This window comes from Falco cherrug, chromosome 18, assembly GCF_023634085.1.
Source record: "Falco cherrug isolate bFalChe1 chromosome 18, bFalChe1.pri, whole genome shotgun sequence".
Classification (NCBI taxonomy): domain Eukaryota; kingdom Metazoa; phylum Chordata; class Aves; order Falconiformes; family Falconidae; genus Falco; species Falco cherrug.
In genome coordinates this window covers 1,306,546-1,325,971 of record NC_073714.1, presented here as the reverse complement: position 1 = coordinate 1,325,971, position 19,426 = coordinate 1,306,546, and the positions used below count along the sequence as shown (strand labels likewise).

General features: G+C 60.6%; 2 protein-coding genes across 12 annotated transcripts in view; both read right to left on the bottom strand.

Moving 5' to 3' along the window:
- Nucleotides 1-4,297: 4,297 nt before the first annotated feature.
- On the bottom strand, nucleotides 4,298-6,629 carry NKX6-3 (NK6 homeobox 3). The gene is made up of 3 exons (XM_055696156.1): nucleotides 6,044-6,629; nucleotides 4,835-5,004; nucleotides 4,298-4,758 (listed from the first exon to the last, which is right to left on the bottom strand). Exons 1-3 carry the CDS (start codon nucleotides 6,423-6,425, stop codon nucleotides 4,528-4,530), a joined length of 783 nt encoding a protein of 260 aa, XP_055552131.1. The 5' UTR covers nucleotides 6,426-6,629; the 3' UTR covers nucleotides 4,298-4,527.
- Nucleotides 6,630-7,319: 690 nt separating this feature from the next.
- ANK1 (ankyrin 1) overlaps nucleotides 7,320-19,426 on the bottom strand; it is a 66,392-nt gene continuing 54,285 nt past the window's right edge. For 7 of the 11 annotated variants that reach the window (XM_055696024.1, XM_055696030.1, XM_055696029.1 and 4 more), the window contains 12 exons: nucleotides 18,879-19,107; nucleotides 18,570-18,695; nucleotides 18,364-18,483; nucleotides 18,064-18,148; nucleotides 17,791-17,865; nucleotides 17,054-17,185; nucleotides 16,720-16,866; nucleotides 14,532-15,084; nucleotides 13,647-13,905; nucleotides 12,257-12,340; nucleotides 11,816-11,983; nucleotides 7,320-9,601 (listed from right to left, as the gene is read on the bottom strand). In XM_055696024.1, coding sequence (XP_055551999.1) covers nucleotides 9,575-9,601; nucleotides 11,816-11,983; nucleotides 12,257-12,340; nucleotides 13,647-13,905; nucleotides 14,532-15,084; nucleotides 16,720-16,866; nucleotides 17,054-17,185; nucleotides 17,791-17,865; nucleotides 18,064-18,148; nucleotides 18,364-18,483; nucleotides 18,570-18,695; nucleotides 18,879-19,107 — 2,005 coding nt within the window. In that variant the 3' untranslated portion in view covers nucleotides 7,320-9,574. The other 4 variants (XR_008729796.1, XM_055696031.1, XM_055696032.1 and 1 more) reach the window with 4 other exon arrangements.

The window sequence follows — 19,426 nt, the reverse complement described above, 5'->3', positions numbered from 1 at the left end:
TAATTGATTTACCTTTGCTTCTCATAGTGCTCAAAATAGGATCCTTTATAAATACACACACAGAGACACATTACCTGCACAAACATTGCATTCAATTATCAGTGATCTGTTACACATGATCACCATTAACATCCAGCCCTGCCAAGAGAAACCAGGCTGTTCGTGTTTGGTGATGGAGATGGCCTTATTGGCCCCATGCTTTTCACTGTTACCCCCAATTTCACATTCTTCTCCTGCCCAACTTCAGCTATGGCAACTGATCTGGAGTGGGGGGTGGGGAAGAAAAAGCAACAAAGCCTGATACCATTTTCTTTCCACCTAAGGTAACAGAACAAAAGCAGCTGAAGCCAAGCAGGAGATAGTTAACATCTACAGGACTGAAGTGTATTGCTTATGCTCCTGTGCTACCAATAGAAGACAGAACGACTACTCCTTGCTGACAGACACCTCGGTTGCCCAGGCTAGGACCCCTCCTTCATTAGGAGTGTATTACAGCATCAAGGGCCTATTAACTAGCATTTCAGTTTACTTGTTTTACCCAGTTCGTTAGGTATGGCTCCTAACACCAGTTCACCAGTCCTCCATCGGTGTCCGTTAACTGATGGGGCTGTACTTTGCTCCTTCAAAAAACAAAAGAAAAGAAAAGGAAAAAGCAAAGTGCAACCCTTAGGTCCTTGGCAGTTGTTCTATTCATACAGAGTTTTTGACCATCTTTTAGTTGTAGAAGCAATGCTGGGTATAGCACATGCATTATGGGACTTAACCTGTAGCATCGCTAAGTGTCAGTTACCAAGCAGGTGTGCGTTACCCTGTAGTGACCCTATACCAGGGGTCCTCAAACTACGGCCCGTGGGCTAGATACGCTCCCGCCCCCCCCTCCCCCAGGGGGTTGGGGAGGGAAACCAAGCAGCCGCAGATGGCTTCCTGCCACTTCATCCGCGCTGGCCCCCTGTTTAAAAAAGTTTGAGGACCCTTGCTCTATACCATGTAATCATAGCATTTTACGAGCTGTATTTGCTCCATTTCCTGCTTGAGTCATGTGCTTTTACCCAAAAAGCTGCTGCTGACCTCTGTGGCAGCCTTGGCAGCCTCTGGCCAGGGGAGAAGAGCCCCAGTTTTGCCTAACAGCTTTGCTGCTCAGGCTCCAAGGCTTGCAGAGCTTTTCCCTTGCTCAGGGGGCTGTTTGGGCCTAGGCTGCTGCACTGTGCCGTGGTTTGGGCTGGCTCTGGAGGGTGCCCCTACCCCAGAGAGCCATGGGGTGCCCAGGCAGTGCCGCCCTCACTGGGTCCTATGGGTGCCCTTTCCCCGTGCTCAGCTGCAGACGGGGACACAGCCCTGGGCTGGGGCTGCCTGGGCAGGATCTCTAGGCTCTCCTTCACCTTTCCCCAGCCAGCAGCAGGCCAAGCACTCACCCACATCCCTCCTGTCCTCCAGGACTGTGCACCCAGAGCCCTCCTCTCTGGGGCGGGGGGAGTATGGGCATTGGCTTCAGGTCATGCAAACACCACGCCACAGCCGCTGCAGGCACGGGCAGGGGCTCTGCGCTGGCCTCACACACACTCCAGTGCCTGCAGCAGTGTGCCCTGCACCCCTGGGTGCTTGGACCCAGCTGCGGGTGCCCACAAGTCTTCTGCCCACAGCTGGGTCCCCCAGCCCTTGTCACAGAGGCTGTGGAGATGCGCAGGAGCCTGCCCGCCCTCCCAGCTCTGCAGGCCCTCCAACTGCCCCGCCGTGCTTGGGGAACATTTCCAGCAGCCCTGCTCCTGCTGGGATGCTCAGCAGCAGGCAGGGAGCTGGCTGGACAGGTTAGGAGGCACACATCCATCTTTCCTTGGCTCCCCCTCCCCATGCCCCCAGTCAATATGTCTCTCTCCGATGAGAAAGTTAATAAATTTAGCTCTAGATTAAAAGTATCGATCATTTCATTTGTAAGCGATAAATAACCATGGGGGAAGCGCTGGGCGGCCCGCAGGGTAGGTGCTGCTGGCTCTGGCTGCAGCAGCCATGCAGCCTGCTGGGGCCAGGGGCCCTCATATGGATTCTGCCCGGATGCTGGCATTGATTTGCTATTAGTCTCCACGCACCACCCAGTAGCACATCATTCCCGGAGCCGCTATTAATGGCCTTTTGATAAATAATCACTTGTAAGTCAATAAATTTTTATTAAAGAGTGTGGCGCTTTGATTTATGAAAATCCGACGGGGTTTGTCTGGGAGAAAAGGGATGCAGAATTGAAGCGGAGCAGCTATCCATCTGCCTGCCAGGCTGCCCTGCCTGCGCTCGCGCCCACACGCCCCTGGGGCTACCAGCCCCAGGCTCTGCCACACACTGGCAGGAGCCCTGCCCACACGCCCCAGGGCTGCCCAGCCCCAGGTAGGGCCCAGCTGAGGGGCGCAGGGTGGGTTTGGGGAGGGCAGAGCTGGTGCTTGCCACTGACCGGGCTTCGCATGCCCTGCTGAGTACCTGGTGTTGGCAGGGGAACCACTCTGCTGCAGCAAGCCGCAGCAGCAAGCGGCCAGTGCTGGCTGTGCAGGAAGAGAGCAGCAGTGGGCAGAGTGAGCAGGAGAGCAGGGTGGTCCTGGCCACCGCCCCGGGGGCCTGCAGAGAGCAGCACTGCTGGGGGACCCGGCCGGCTGCAGGGACATACAGGGCAGCCAAGCTGCAGGAATGCACAGGGCAGCCAGGCTGCGGCTGCGATTTGTCACCCTCCCCAGCTACAGCAGGCCCTTTGCCACCTGCTTTATTTGTCTCCCAGTCCTGACGTGGCATCAGACAGGTGTTAAACTACTTAATCACTTTAAAATTGTTTTAATTTTCTGTTTTGTATTGATCTCCACAGCACCAATTAATCAGCTCACTGGACCAGGCAGTTAGTACATTAAAAATTGTCAGCCACGCTGGGCAGCTTAGAAAATGTCAAAAAAATATCCTGACAGCAGCTCCTCACTTCTGCCGTGTGGAGCCTGCTCCTGCTGAGTGCTGGTGCTGCCCATGGATGGTGACGTGGCTCTCCCAGCCCTGCCACACAGATGGGTCGCATGGAGCACAGAGCCTCTGCCCCAGCCCCGTGCACTGCACTACCCGTGGGACCTGCCCTCCCGTGCCCTTGCAAAGGGTCTATCAGCTCTGCTACCCGCTGGCATTTGTCCCATCGAGGCAACTGAGAGGGAAGCATTCCAAGCGCCACACTCGCTGCGGCAGGGCTTGACAGGGACCTACGGGATGAGGTTGGTTCTCCTCAGCCCTGGGAAAGTGCTGCCAAGAAGTCAGTGCTCCTTGCAAAGTCCCTCCACCCCAGCGCGTGGCAGAAAGTGACACGTTGGAGGACTTGAAGCCAAATGTGGGCCCCGGGGCCTGGGCAGACGGGTTGCACAGTGATGGTCTGCAGCCCCACACCACGGCTTCACGGCACAAGGCTGGTGCTCAGGGCCGCTGCAAAGCCCCAGTGCTCCAGGGGCACTGATTGTCCCCGGGGGTGGACGTGGCCACCAGTCCATCCCTAGATGTTGCCTGCAGCCACAGGGGAGAGCAGCTTGGGATGCAGCCCCCAGCACTTCCTCCATGCCCATGCCACACTGCTAATCAGTATATGATGGGCCAGCAGCACCTTATCTCTTATTGATTTCTGCCCAAGACACAGCCGGTCTGTTTGCTCACACCTGGCTGGCACTTAACTGGCTCTTGGCTGAACAACTGCTGAGCTCGTTGGGCCCCCAGCACTATGCCTGTGCCAAAGGACTCCCTTTGGCATCCTGAGCAGCTGGGGACAGATGGCCCTATGTGGCACCCACCATTGGTGTGCAAGGGCTGACCATGAGGAGCCACAGCAGGGGGTGTGCAGCCCCACATGCACACCCGTGTGCATATGTGCATCCCCTGCTGTACAGGGGTGCAGCATGGGGAGGGGGGCCCACCAGGTTGGCAGGCAAACACACCGGAGCTATTGACACCACATCAATCCTGTAGCCTCGACAGGTGAATGGGCTCCCACTCACACCATTAAGATAAATGATATTTATTTGCTGCTAAGAGGTTCCAACATGAGGCCCCAACAAGTGACTTTTGAACCAGCACCTCTTGCTGCCCATGCACACACAAACCAGGGAAAACCCTGGAAAGAGTCCCAGGGCTGCCTTCTTCCTGTGGGCTTTCCTGCCACACACACAGAACCACAGCCCCAGCCCCTTCCCCTGCCTGGCACGCAGACCCTGCCCCATTCATGCTATCCCAGCCCCTTCTCTGGCCCAGCCTCACGAGGGGACCCTGGACCACACGGCCACAAAGCAAGCGCTGGGACTTGGCTGGGACCTTTATTGTATCAATGCTGACAGCATGGCCACGCCTGATGCTGCCCACGCATGCTGCTCCCAGCCCTGCAAGCTGTGATCCCTGGGCAGGAGCTGCCAGGAAGCGGGCAACAGCCACCCCATACCCACAGCCGGGCATCTGCTGGGGGGTCACCCCTGGCAGGAAGCAGGCGGCTGGGCCAGGTGCCCCACAGCCCAGAGGAGGGGACTGTGCCGGCACTCAGCCGCTGTGCGTGCCCAAGCCCAGCACAGAGAAGGCCGCACGGTGCTTCCTCAGCAGCAGCCGGATCTTCTCATCATCTGAGTCAGGATCCAGGGGCTTGTTGTACTCGTCGTCCTCAGTCTCAGAGGCTGCCTGCTCTCCACCAGAGCCCCCCACCCGCTGTGAGGACGAGGAGGGCTCCAGGGCGCTCTTCTTCCTCCATTTGGTCCGTCGGTTCTGGAACCAGACCTGCCACCCCACGGGCCCAGCTCAGTTAGCAGCCACCACACCACATGCCCTGTGCCACCCAGGTACCAACACTCACCTTCACCTGGGACTCAGTCATGCCAAGGGAATAAGCCAGTCGTGCTCTCTCTGGACCTGCCAGGTACTTGGTCTGCTCAAAAGTCTTCTCCAGAGCAAAGATCTGGTGCCCTGTGAAGGTTGGGCGTGTGTGCTTCTTCTTGTGGATGCTGTCAGCCAGGTGAGCAGGGGCTGTGGAAAAGGATGAGGGAGGTGGGTGAGTGCCTGGGTGCTTTGCGGTGCATGGCTCTGGGCAGCTCTCCCCTTCCTGAACACAGCACCAGCACACCTGCCAGCCCTCAGCACCCACAGAGTCCCTCCATGCTGGCTCCACCCTAAATTAAAACCGTATTCTGGCCTCAGGGCTTCAGCCCCATCCCAGGAGTGCTGAGCTGCCCCCTGTGCCAGTGCCAGGCTGTGTACCCCCTGCGCGGGGACAGCACCAGCTTGTTGTGCCGAGAGGGGAAGGGTCGTTCGCAGCAGTGCACGGCCTCAGAGCCACACAGCACTGGGATCACTGTACCCCTGTGCCCCACACCCCACAGGACGCGTGATGGGAAGGCAGGCAGAGCTGTGCTAGGAGCAGACGGCTGAGCTGCCTGACCTGCCTACTCCAAGAGCAAGGAGAGAGGGGAAGGGGACTACGGCTGCAGATGCTGAGCAGCTGCACCCAGCCCCTGGCCCTGAGCCCCCTGGGGTTCCCCACGGGACAGCGGGTGCACCCGTCCCACCCACCCTCTGGCACAGCAGCAACGTGCTCTGCAATGCCCCCGCCCTCGCCACCAGGCAGGCAGCACTGCCAGCACAGGGTCGGCCACCCTGCCTGCCCCTGCCCCTGCCCCGAGCCAGGCCAGGCACTGGCCCTCGCGAGGCTGCCGGAGCGGCAGGGGATCTCCAGGGTGGCGGGCTCTGCCTGTCCTTGCCAGATGTGGCTCGCCTGGGGACTAAGCAAAGAGTTAACGTTTGCCATTGGAGCTGCCCCTGTTCTTGAGCCAAAACCTCTGGCAGGTTGAGGTCCAGCAGCTCTGGCGCTGGGGCCGCCCTGTGGTCCTGGGGCAGCCCGCAGGGTGACCAGCCATGCCTCGCGCTGGGTGACAGAGAAGATGCGGCCTGGGCAGCTGCCCCACGTCCCGTCGCCGGTGCTGAGGGTTCGGGGCTCTGCGGGGTGCCTGTCGCTCACAGCGCCCACCCGCCTGCCCGCACCCACCCGCCCTGGCCCCACTGTACTTACGGCCGCCGCACTGCCGGCCGCCCCGCCAGTCTGGGGCTGCCTCTGCCCAGCAGCTCCTGCCCCGCGACAGGTAATCGCCACCGGCCTTGGGGAGGGCCCCCACCTGGGGCCCGTAATAGACGCCCGGGGAGCTCAGTCCGTTAAATCCGCCCGCGTGGGGGTAGCCGGGGAGGAGGGTGCTGTTTGGTGTCGCCGCAGGCCGGCTGAGGATGTCAGAGATGCCGTGGGGCGTGCCGGCGGCCAGCTGGGCACCCAGCCCCGGGGGGCCCAGCTTGTAGAAGGAGCTCTGCACCGAGTACTGGCAGACGGGAGCCTTGGCCTCGGGGAAGGGGCCCAGCGAGGGGCCGTTGAGCAGGAAGGTGCCCGGCAGGTTGGCGTCCATGGCTCCGGCGCTGAGGCAGCCCTCAGAGTCCGGCTCCCCAGGGGCGCGACAGCCAGCCCATCCCCACCGGCCTGGGGGCTACCGGGCCCCGGCGTCCGCCCTGCCCGGCGGGCACCTGGGTGGCCGCGGGGGCGGCCCAGGGCGGTGGCGGGGGCCGGGGCCCGGGCAGGGGGCGGCGCGGGCGCCCTCCTGACCCCGGGTGGCCGCGGCACCGGACACTCAACTTGGGTTTGGGAAGCGCCAACATTTCTCTGATAAAGATGAGCCCCATTAGAATACGGGGCCCCCATTGGCCGGGCGGCCGCAGGAGCCGCTCCCATTGGCCGGGTCTCGGCGGCCTCGGCCGCCATTGGCTGCGCCGCGGGGCCAGCCCGGGATTGGCCCGGCCCAGACAAATCGCTCTTTGAAAGCCGGCGGCGGGGGGACGCGGGCGCTGGACAGCGCCGGGCGGGAGCAGCACCGGGCACCGGCACCGGGCACCGGCACCTGCACCGGGCACCGGCACCGCCGCTGATGCGGGGCCGGAATGCCGGACAGCGCGGCCGGAACGGGCCGGGACGTGGCGCCACCGGGACGCGGCGGGCCGGTGCCCTCGGCAGGCCGGTGCCCTCGGCGGGGCCCCACACAGCGGTGCCGCTGCCCCCCGCGCAGCTGGGCCACCCCCCCCGCCCCGCTGACGCCCCCAGAAGCTCCCGGGGGAGGCCAAGGGCAGCACTGTGCACCCTCCCGGGCGGCTCGCCAGCCGTCTGGCAGCGCACAAACAGGTGCCAGCACCCACCACTGCCCCTGCCCACCTGGCAATGGGGTACGGGTGGAGGGGAGCCCCACGCCACGGTGCACCCCGGAGCCTCGGTCTCCCTCACACCCTTGGAAAAGCAGAGAGGAAAAGCAGAGTTTGTGTTGGTTTCTTTATTAATTCATAGTCTGATAGCTGGTGTACAGGGAAATGATCTATACATCAGGGCTAAGACAGGGAAATCCAAAAGGCTTGTTTCCATAACAATTAAAAAAAGGAAATAAAAGTAATTTTTAAAACTTCTAAAAAGCTTCTAGTGTGCAGACTGCAGCATTCTCTAGACTCAAGGTCGGGTGCAGCCTCCCCCTACCAGCCCTACAAGCAATCCGGGCGCAAAGCAATGTCACTGCAGGTGCCTGGCACGGTTGCAGCACAGCACATTCCCTAAGGCGGATACAAGGCCAAAGCACAGGACCCACACACAACTCTACGGTGGTGCTACGGAGTCAGCTGTCGCAGTGGGTCTAGGGACGTTATTGTACACAGCAAGGGTGATGGATGGAGAGTCTGTCTATATGGCTCAACTTTGGGGTGGGGAAGGGGGTGCTTTGCTCTCCAGGGCTAAGCTGGGTCATTTGCTTTGCTGCAGCTAGGCTTCCTCCTGACTGCAGAGGAGCCAGGGGCTTTCCCAGCAGATGCACGCCCGTGGCAAGACAGGGCTGCCCTACCAGGGTCACCATTGCATGGCCTGAAGCTGAAGGTGGGTTCATTCTGCATCTGGCCACTGAGAGCAAACTTGCACCCCGTGAAACATGTCCATGGCCACCTCCAGGGGAAAGAGCAGGGGATGCCCACACCACTGTGCTACAAAGGCCAGGCCCCCACACTGATTAAGTAAAGGACAGAGTCAGGGACATGGGACCTGCTGCCACTACCTGCATCCTGCTCTCCTGGGGTCAAGTACTGTAGCAGATTCAACCGACTGCACACCTCAGAGTTGCCTGGACGGTTCTGCCCATCACTGCTTTCCTGCTAGAGCAGCTGGCCCTGGGGCTGCCCTAGCTCCCAGGGAGACTGCTTGGTCCAGGCTGCTGCAGCAGGACATTTCACCTGGCCAAAGTGCAGCCACCAGGGGAGCAGCTCCTCACATCTCAGGGATTAGTCCTGGGATGGTCAGCATCCATGGTGTCACTGGACTATCCTCACTCTTGTGCCCTTGCAGGGAGGCCAGGGGACCCTGCGAAGCCCTTGCATGGGGTGCGTAGTGCAGGGCTGCTGGCTCCTGCCAGCTCCTGGCTCATGTCCTGAGCAGATATTGTGCTGAGTAGAGCTAGGCACAACCCCGTGTGTGGCACAAGCATCCCCTACTCTGTCTCACTACCCATCCTCCCTGGGCCCCAAGCACCTCATTGCAGATCTACAGCTTAACCCCAGCTGGAGGCAACACAAACTGGGGCTTGCACCACGGACAGGCCCATGGGACTGCACCTGTGGGCCCCTCGCTTCAGGCCAGGAAGGGAGACCAGGCTCAGCCAGAGGGGCACAGGGCAGCCTGATGCCCTTTTTAGTCCTACAGCCTCCCAGCTCCATTCACCAGAGCCCCTCACGTACTCCAGAGGTTTTGCCCGTCCTGCAGCCTGAAGAGGTATTTGGGAGCAGAGCTGTTACTGCTTTGTACATACTGCTAGAGTGTCCCTAGGGGTTTGCATAGTATTTATTGGTTCATATACACAAGGCTGATTGCTGTACAGTTTACACTTTCAACACAAGCAACGAGCTCAGTGCTCAGCCCAGAGCCCTGCCCTGGCAGGAGACGTTGCACGTGCTGGGGAGAGGAAGGGCAGCCCTGCACCAGCCCCTCTGCCCAGGGCAGCTGTGCTCCCTGCAGCCCTCCTCTCACACACCCCCTGGCAACGGCTGCCCTCCCCATAACCCAACACTCACTGAGAGGGACGAGAAGCAAGTCCAGCAGAGGCAGCACGGGTGATGGGGGTCCAAGCCCCCTCTCCTTCCGTGGCGGGTAGCGCTGTGCTGCCTCAGCTTCCCTCTTGCAGCTGGAGCACGGCATGGGGATGCATTTACACACGTGAACGCATGAGGGTGGCGTCTCTTTCCCTCTTGTTTTCTGCCAGTCCAGCTCTTGCCTTCCAGAGGAACTGAGAGGATGTCCCTGGTGCGAGCTGCTGTCTCTGGGCTCCTGGCAGCAGTGGGGCAGGGACAGAGGCCCCTCCATCAGTTTTAAGTACTGTAGCTCATGCGTCTTGCAGTCAGTCAGTCATGCGGATAGGATGGTAAGTATGTCTCATACAGAAATCATGCCATTAGCCTATAGAAACATGTACAGCCAGCCCTGCTCCCCTTCACTCTCTGCTCTCCTCTCTTCTCCAGTTATGTGTCAGAACGTGCTTGGAGTTCAGTGGTTTGGTGCTGAGGTGAGATCCTGGATAGACAGAGAGACAGAGATGGGGTTACCAGGCAATCATGGTGGCACAGCCAGGAGAAAGGGGATGGGCAGCCAGGTATGTGGCAGCCCCAGCCCCTGCTACACCCTGTGCTTGTCCCACACACCCCCATCCTGCCCAGCTACAAGACAAGTTTTGGGGGATAGGGAACGTGTCAGAGAGACAGCAATGGAGCACCATTAAGTGCCTACAAACACCGGCAATGCCGCAGATGGTGTTGGCTGTGCTGTCCCATGTGCAGAGAGCAGCAACGAGCGGGTGCTGAGCTGCACCAGAGGCAATGTGGTGCTGGGAGGGCTGCTGTAGGCTCTGGGAATAGAGGAGGCCAGCTCTGAGCCCCCAGCCTCAACCAGGGTGACTGCACCTCACCCTCACAGTGGTGAAGACCCCATGCGTTCCTAATGCACACCCCAGGCCACAACAACACACCAAGGAAAACAGCAAGTCCAAAGCAGCAGGAGCACTGTCCCAGAGACAGGCAGGCCCAGGGACTGTCTGGGGTGTGGGGCAGGCAGTAGGTGTGGGGACACGGTCTGCATGAACACATGTGCACAACCACAAGCCTCTTGACTGTCATGCACCCGCTAACACAGTGGAAAGAGGAGGGCAAGGGAGGGCAGACAGGCACAGCCATGCATGTACAGCAGAGACCAGAGGACTGACAGCCCCTGCTTGGCAGCCTCCTCCCTGGCTCAGGCAGTGCCCGGCAGCTGGGGAGCATGCACGCCGCACCTTCCCCCAAGTGCTGCACTGCCGGCCCAGCAGCAAGCATGCAGACAGCAGTGATGCAACTGGGTCCAAGTGTGTTGTGCCAGCCACCCTGCTTTGACCCTGGTCCAGTCCCACCCAACAGGGAAGGGCAGGGGGAGCAGGGAATGTGCAAGACTTGGGGGATGATCCAGTGCTCACACTGGGGATCAAAAGAAGAAATGGCCTGGGCCAAAGGCAAGTCCCCTGACCTCAACCCCTACAAGCATCGTGCTCCTGCACCCTGCCACTGCTGCATTCCCTACCGTCCCGATGTCCACCAGCAGCACCCTGCCAGGGCGCCTGCACCTACTTTCCCGGCGACAGGAGCCGCAGCCTCACTGCCGCCCTCTCGTGCCGCCGTGTGTGGCTGGCAGCGGCAGCCGCTCGCACGGCCCCGCAGAAGTGCTGCGAGCAGACAGCAGGGAATGGTCCAGCAGAACTGTGACACCCCTCATCTGGCTCAGGGCTCTGCCTGCGCCTGGCTGCACCCCGTGGGAAGGGGAGGCAGGGGCACCAGGCTCCCAGGGCTGGTCTCATCTGCACAAGACCGCACAGTCAGTGCTCGTGCGTGATGCAGACAGCTCTGCTCAGACCCCACACAGATGCTGTCCACTCCCTGGAGTGGTTTTGGACAAAGATCACCCCTCTGCTGTAGCTCAGCATAACCAGGAGTAACAACCCTGTGCCCTTGTCACTGGGGACCATTACCCCAAGTGTTCAGGATGCAGTGACTGCAGTAGCAGCCCCTAGCACTGCAGCCGCAGCGAAGTGCTGAGCACAGAGGTTGACCCAGCACCAGCAGCTGGCTGGAGCATCGCTGCAGAACAGGGCACCCCATAACCATTGCACCCACACCCTGGGCCCCAGGAGCAGGTTAGCAGCAGGGGCATGCCACTGCCCACCCTCAGCATTTTGCTGCGGCACAGCAACCCGACTCTGCACGGCTCTGTTACACTTTCCCCAGGAGGATATGCATGACCAGCAGCTCAGTGCAGACAGCAGCATGGGGAGCTGGGACAGAAGGAAGAGCAAAGGTGGGGTTACCTCAAAAGAGGCCATTTGAGGGGTCACTGCTTCCCTCTTTTCAGGCTGGCTCGTTTCACTATCTGAGCCCCCATCCTGCCCCCAGAGACCTCCACTTTCGGGACACGCACTCGCATCTCCTCCTGAGGAAGCCACAGGGGCAGGAAGCAGGAGATCACCCAGGTGGACAGACAGACATACAGAAGAAGACACGAGAGGGAAAGGCAGAGTCAGTTGGCAGAAGACACTGAGCAAGAAGACTGGTGCACTAGGCAAGAGCTGCCCCTGGAGGCCTTAGAGGGGAAACAGGAGAGGAGAGGAGAGCAGGGCGGAAGGACAAAGGGTGGCAGAGCCTCAGAGCCTGCAAATCCTGCAGAGGCAGTGCTGGACACCGGCAGGCACTATGAGCCACACTGTACCTTGGCCCCCAGACTGTCCCGGTGCAGAATGGAGTATTTCATGAAGTGATCATCCTCAGCCTCCAGGTCTTGGGGCTCCTGCAGGGAGCCCTCCAGAATCAGCTCTTCCTGTTCCTGCCTGTCATCCGTGTCACCAGGCCCCAGCTGACGCACCACCTTCCGAATGACCTGTGGAGAACCACACAGTTGGGCATTACAGCTGGCACCAGGGCACCATGCCTCCCTCCTCACCCTGCCTGGCCACAAACTGCACATGGCGTGCAGCCTCCGTCCCATGCACAGGGTCTGGCTGGAGAAGTGCTGTGACTGTAACCAAAGACGACGGGACGTGAGTGCCCTGCGTGGGCCCCTGGGCTGCAGGGAGGAGAGGGCAGCTGGGCAGAGGGGAGAGGAGAAAAGCTGCCGCGTGCAGTTGTCCCCACCATGCCCTTGATCACTCACCTTCTTGGTGATAATATTGCCTTGATCATCTGTGAACTGCTCTTCAGTCACCTGCTCTCCAGGGAGATGAAGGACTTCGTTCCCCTGCAGTGACAGGAGGGACATCAGGGCATTTCAGGGGGAGTGAGGGGAGCCCTTTTGCAGGCAAGGACAGTACAGCTCACAGGCACCCCACAGCCTCTGCCCCATCCTGCCCCATCCCTTCACTGCTCTCCTCTTCATCTGCCCTGGGGGAAGCCCCTCGGCTCCCTGCTCATTACCTTCACAAAGATGCGCCGGCGGACGACCCTGGTGGAGAGAGCCTCCTCATCGTCCGCCAGCCTCTGGCTCTCCCCGAGCTCCTTGTCCAGCTCACGGTGGGCGTGTTTGAGCAGGAAGCGGACAGAGCCCCTGACAATGTGCATGACGTTCTGGCAGCTGACCAGGAAGAAGGCCAGCAGCACCAAGGCAATAAGCAGCTGGGCCAGGAGAGCCCACATCCTGCCTCAGCACGTGCAGCTGCACGTGTGCCCAGTGGGTCTGAGCCCGCAGCTCAGAGCCCGGCCATGCTGTCCAGCTGGGACAGGCAAAACCTCCAGGGCAGGAGCAGCTTTGTGGGTCTGCAGCCTGCCGGGCTCGCCAGCTCTGCGGGAGGACTGCTGTAACCCTAGCTGCCCAGCTCAGCTGGCTGGGGGGGCGGCGAGAAGGGAGCAGGCAGGTGGGGCACCCTTTGCACTCACAGCTTCTGTCAAAGTCATGGGGCTGGGACTGTGACAGCACCACCCATGCCCAGCCAGGCACTAACCAGGACACCCCTGTCTCCCTTCTCCATCAGCTCGCCAACAACCTGTCTTCCTGGCTGTAGTGGAAGGGCATCATGCAGTCCTCCACCACAGGACAAATAAAGCCCCGGGCAGGAGCCAGGGGTTCGGGGTGTCACTGGAATTGCACGTGACTCAGGAGACGCATACTGCAGAGCTGAGCAACCACCTCCAAGCATGGCTGTGCTGCTGGGACTGCTGTGTGCCCTGGCTGGGGAAAGGCACTTGCCCTCTCCTTGTGCTTGCCGGCTCCACGTGGCTGTGGCAAGGTGCCCACCCCCACCCCTGGCCCCCAGACCAGCTCTATTTCTGGCTCCAGCAGGCTGCTGGGCTAGCGGCCAGGGCAGATATCAATAAGGAAGAAGGCAGGGAGGCTGGCTGGGTTATAAATGGAGAGCAAGAGCTCAGGTATCAAGCATAGCAGGCTATTCTGGGCTGAGAGGCACCCCCAGGGGCAGGAAGTGTGGCAGGAGACTTGTGCCTCCACTAGCACCCAGTGTGTCCAGCTGGCCTTGTGGCAGGCTCAGGAAAGGGCCGTGCGTGGGGTCTCTACCACCTGTAGGTCTGGGTCCCCCTGCCCTTACCCTCACCTGCCCAAAGAAGTGGCTGTCTGCCTCATCTTGCCAGCCGCCCGTGGGGTTCTGGGGCTGCCAGTTGCTGTCCTCTGCGGAGCTGACCTGCATCAGCTCCATGGCCGGTGCCAGGACCTGCTCTTGCTCCTGGCCCTGTGCCCCGGAGGCTGTGGTGTGCGTCAGGAGCAGCCTTCGGGTGACCCCCTCCTGCCAGGAGCCCTCTGTCAGGTCCTGTAGGCAGGAGATAAAGGAGCCTTCTGCATTCCAGTCCCTCAGCCTGGGCACCAGAGAGGGACAGGGAGAGAGAGACAGAGAGAGAGAGGCAGTCAGCTTTGGCATGGAGGGCTGCACCCTGAGCACCAGCCTACCTCTGGCAGGCATGCCGGCACATCCTGCACCCCACCAGGCACTGGGCTCCCCTGCTCACAGCACTGCCACGCACCTGGCACAAGCAGCACAAAACGCAGATGTACAGAGAGCACAGGCCTCCTCCCTGCCATGCTTCCTACCCACCCTACAGCCTCGCAGCCTGGCTGCAAGGGTCTAAGGCAATGCTGTGGAGCATCGCCAGGCTCTGCCAGGGACCTCACAGGACCAGTGGCACTGGGAACGTGCGGGGATGCAGCCCAAGCTGAGATGGCTCTGGTAAGCACAATTTACATGCAGGGCCTGGGGTCCCTCCCAGGTGCTCTGCAAGAAGATCTTCCCACCCCGAAAGGTGCAAGGCACTCTGCCCAAGCCACTGCTCTGTCTGCTAGGGATGCCCGGGCTCCAGAGCTGGAGAGCCAGCAGAGAAGCAGGCAAAGCTGGAAGATTATTGCAGCTGGCCCAGTACGGGGCAATAGCTGGCAAAGCAGTTCTGCTCCCCTCCCACAGTCATCCCAGCACCCCAGGCCGCAGTACCTATCAGTGCTCTTCTCCACGACGTGGCTAATGGTAGGTGATGCTGTGATCCTGGCTTGCACCTTCTGTTGAACTGAAACAAAAGAGACTTCACTCTCTGGGTCCTGCTCCCTGGTCCCTGGCTGGTGATCACCGGCTGGCATCTTCCCCTCTGGCCTCTGCCCCTCCTCCTGCTCTAGAAGGTCAATCAGGCCATTCATGGCATCTGAGTCCACTGTGTCATCCTCAACCAGGTCCATAGAGCCCATGTGGTCTGGGCCATGTGTGTCTGCTAGAAGCTGCCCCGGGAACCGGCCTTCGCTTGTGGCATCCGAGTCCTCGGCCTTGCTGCACTCCAGAGAGGAGTCCTCAGCAGTCACCAGTGAGGGGGTGAGCCCCGAAGACCACACCTGCATGTCGGACATCTCCATCAGGGCATCCTGTTCTGTGGCAGCCATGGGGATAGCATCCATGATGGCCACCTCATTCCAGTACTGGTCAGCACGCAGCGGGGATGGCAGCATGTAATGCAGGGAGGCGGGGGACAGCAGCTCGTCCTGCAGCGAAGCGTAACCTATATGGGCAGATAGAGGCGACATCTCCAGCAGCCGTCTCACGCATACACAAGCACAGTGGGGCGAGAAGGGAAATAGCCTCCAGGAGGATGCCTGCCCCAAGGACAGCAATGGTCATGCCACAGACCCCAGTGGCTGGGCTGAGCAGGGCCGCGCTCGCAGCAGCTGCTGCCTTTGCATGGTTCCTGCAAGTGCCACCATGCCTCCCTTCAAGTCCTGGGGCTGGTTTGGACAGGCCCTGGGGCTGCCCACTCCTATGGGGAGGGCTGGCCTGGGGCCCACAAGATGCCCCATCCACACTGCAGGAGACAGTGTCCTCTTTGCTATCCTGCTCCATCAGCCTCCAGGTCCCTGCCCACAGGCCCCCATCCAGCATCAGCTGGCTGACAGTCAGGTGGCCAAGTCTGGCAGGCACTCTCCACAACAGAGGAGCAGGCTGGAAGCAGTACCATGAGCAGAGAAGGATGGCCCTGGATGGCACGTATCACACGACCCTGAGGCCCTGCAGGATGCAGCCAGGGCCCTACAGCCCTGTTGGAGTCTTTGGGGGTACAAACAGTTGCCACATCCTCATCACTCAGGGCTATGTGCACAGCCCAGGCACACTGATACAGACCACAGCCAAGCCAGGCACTCCCACTAGGCAGGTGGCTTTGCTCAGCCTTTTTCAGCTCTGAGCCACTAGCCCCTTTTCCATCCCCGGAGATCGTCAGAGAACCCATTCTGCTCCCCAGGCATCCAGGGATGGCTAGCCGCAGCTGAGGCAGGAGGGACAGCTGGGACACCCAGCACAGAAGGGGCACCTCTCCCCTGTGTGGGTGCCTGGCTCGGGGCAAGCAATGCAGGGCCAGCGAGGGAAGGAGTGCAGGGCAGTGCAAGAGAAGGCCTGGGGTGGCCGCCTGCAAGCATGACAGCCATGAGAGGGGCAGTCCCTGGTGGTGTGCAGTCGCTGGAGCAGGACGCAGCTCCCCGAGGGCTTAGCTGAGGTGGAGACAGTGGAGACAGGCAGTGGAGGAAGATGAGAGGAGGACAGGCCAGGATGAGCTCAGAGGAGAGAGGTGAAAAGAAGTGACCCACAGGAGTGCCTGCACCTCACAGTGCTAGGTGGCATGTTGAGAGAGCAGAACAACGGGAGAGACAGAGAGGGAGAGAGCGATGAGCCAGCGCTACACAGGCAGCGACACAGTGCAGGGCTGCAGCAGCACAAAGCCCTGCCCTTGCCAGGTGAGCCTGCTCCCTGACGGCACACCCTGCAGCTGACCCTGGCTGCATCCCCACACGCAGGCATGCTCTGCCTGGGACCCAGCCCGGGTGCACCACTGCAGCTGGACAGCCAGGACTCTGTGAGCTCCCTGGCCACCGCTCAGCTCGCACAGCTCCAGGCACCTCTCACTGGCACGTCAGGACAAGGAAACTGTGACCACCCCACCTGGAGAAGTCAGTATGGCAAGACCAAGCTCCCTGCAGCGTAAGCCCCGGTGAAGGGGCCATGTCTGTCAGCAATGCCTTGGGCCCACTGAACTCCCAGTGGGCTGCTGGTGCACCCTAGTCAGGTAAGATACCAGCCCCGCTCTGTCTGCATGGACCCTGCCCCCAGGAGCCTCCCGCCGTCCCTGCCCAAAGCCGGGACTCACCATTCATCTGGGACGGTGAGAGGGAGTAGTCTCTGTCCGTGTAGCGCCAGCTGCCCTTCAGGCTGCGGCTCTGCCGGCCGGAGCCCTCCAGCGTGTTGACAATCTCGCTGCGGTCGATGTTCCTCAGCGCCGTGTACAGATTCTCAACTGCAGGGGGAAGCCATTATCAGCAAACTGGTCACTGGGGGAGCGAAGCAATGCCCCAGACACCCCCCAGGCAGGCGTAGGTGTGCATGACCCAGTGGTGTAAAGCCAGCCAGTGACCCCTGAGCACACTCTGGCACAGCCAGCCCTGTCACCTCCGTGCCTGTAACAGGGCACTGCAGATACTCACTCTTGACACCCTTGCCCTCGCGGCTGACCCAGAGGTTGAGTAAAGCTATGCTCTGCTCCAGCAGGGAGTTGGGATTTTCTGCACGTATCCTGTTGATGTCTTCCACCCCAAACTGCAGCTCACGTGCCAGCTCTGGGGGAGACACCACATCTCAGCATCACGCCCTCTGGCACCCACTGCCACCCCCTGAGCCAATAAGGCTAGGGACGCTGTGAAGGGCTCAGCCAGACCCAACACACAGTCCCCATCACATACAACAACTGAACACAACAGAACATGCAGGAGCAGGAGCTGGGACAAGGCAGAGGTTGAAGCCCCTCTGCCCAGGCTGGCTGTGACCGGTGTAGCAGTGTCTTATGCTAAGGAGAAACGTGGGTACTGCCACTGGGCACGTGGCTGCATCTGTAGCACAGGGCCTCCACAAACAGCAGCAATATGTGCAACTCAGAACAAAACCCTAGCCTGGTATCTGCACATGTGTCTGAATGCATGCACAGCTGCAAGAAGGTTCATTTCAGTGCCACGGTATGCTCACGGTTTAGCAGAAGTGCTGGGAGGCAAAGACAGCCTGCCAGAGGAGCTAGTGCAGACTGCGTGCATACCACCTGCACCAGGGCCCAGCTCCCTGGACAGCGCAAAGCATAATCGCACCACCCTGCAGCACATTTCCAGCCTTCCTAAGTGTCAGCTTTCCAAGGAGTGCTGTGTATCCTCAGAGCCCTCAGGTGTGGACTCACCAGCCCAGCTTAGGCCCAGCTGTTCTGCTATGTCAACCATCTTCTGGTCTGCCTTGTCCGTGCTGCTCAGAGAGCCTGGAGAAGAGGGAGTCATAGCTTCAGCTGCGCCGGGCCCCACACCAGGGTGGGGAGGGCAAAGGGGTGCTGGCTGTGGGGGCCTCATGCAGGACCAAAAGGAAACCCGCAGGGAAAAGGAAGCTGCCACGAGTGTGAGTACGGCAGGGTCAGCCCAGCCTTTCCACCAGGCTTGACCAGTCCTAGCAGGCTGCATACCGAAACTGGTCTCACTTAGGATGCTGTATCGCTCCCGCAGAGACAACGGCGTCAGTGTCCTCCTCCGCTCCTCGCTGCCACTTGCCTGTGAGAGTGGGGACAAACCAAGGGGTCACCAGCTTGAAAAGAGGGCAGCAGCTCTGCCCTGGCACCACTGCTTCCCCTGCAGCCTCAGAGTGGCACGATGTGGCCATGCAGAGCAGCTGAGGAAGAAAAGACTGTGAGGGCTGTCTCCTGCACCTGAGGGCAGGATGGGCCCCTGCAGCCCCCTCCCAGAGGTGCCAGAGACCAGGCACTGACCTTGGTGCAGGGTGGTATGCTGATGTTCAGGTGGCAGAGCACATGCTGGAGGTCCTCATATTTCATGGCCTTGCGCAAGAAAGACAGGGATCCACTGGCTTCCCGGCTGCTGTCCCGAACCTGAGCACCGAGAGCCTGGTTAGGTGGCTTGACACGTACAGGCACAGAGGCCCCAGCTGCAGCCCAGCTCGGCACCCTGCCGTTACCTTGATGGGGATGGCGAGACGATTCTCGCGGAAGGACTGGAAGAGGAAGGTGCGGGGCTGAGTGGCCTTCTTGACCGGCACCAGGTTCCCTGAGAGCTCAACGTGCAAAGGCATCCCCTCTACCACCTGGCACGGAGCAGAAAACAGGCTCAGACCCTGTGCGGAGTCGCTTATCCTGCCACTGGACAGGGCAGGTAACCCCGACTTTCCTCCCTGGGCCGGGGTCAGGCCCCTCCACCAGCATCAGACTCCCCTCGCTTGAGCAGCCTTCTCCCTGCTGCCCCCCTCAACATGCTGGTGGGGACAAACCTCAATGTCCCTGCTGCGAGCCACCTCAGTGAAGTTTTCATGCTGCTCTAAAGTCTTGTCAACCTTGTCGTCAGTCATGCAGTAGCAGCGTAGCCGGCCTTCCCGTGCATCATTCATCTTGGCAAACACCACGAATTTGGCCATGTAGGGCACAGCCGTCAGCTCCTTGTACAGCACTGTGGCAAAGTGCACGGCCTCGGCTGTGCGTGGGCAGTCAGCCAGCCAGAACCTGTGGGAGGGCTGGGTTGGGGCACTGCCGGGCAGGTTCCCCAGTGGCACCAGGAGAGCTGCCCCCCACCCCAACAGCAAACCGCACTGCGGAGGGTGCCCAAGAGCTCTGGGTACAGGAGCAGCCCCATCCATGATGGGGACCCACCCAAGTAAAAAGAACGGCCCCTTCCCTCTGCAACACACAGTTGTCATGAGTGTTTCCTGAAGCGTGCTGAGGCAGCATGGGGGTCTCAAGGCTGGAGGCAACTGCCCTGCACACGGGAATGGGGCAGCGCCACAATGAGCACAGGGAGGGGAGGCTCCTCTTGGCACAGGCT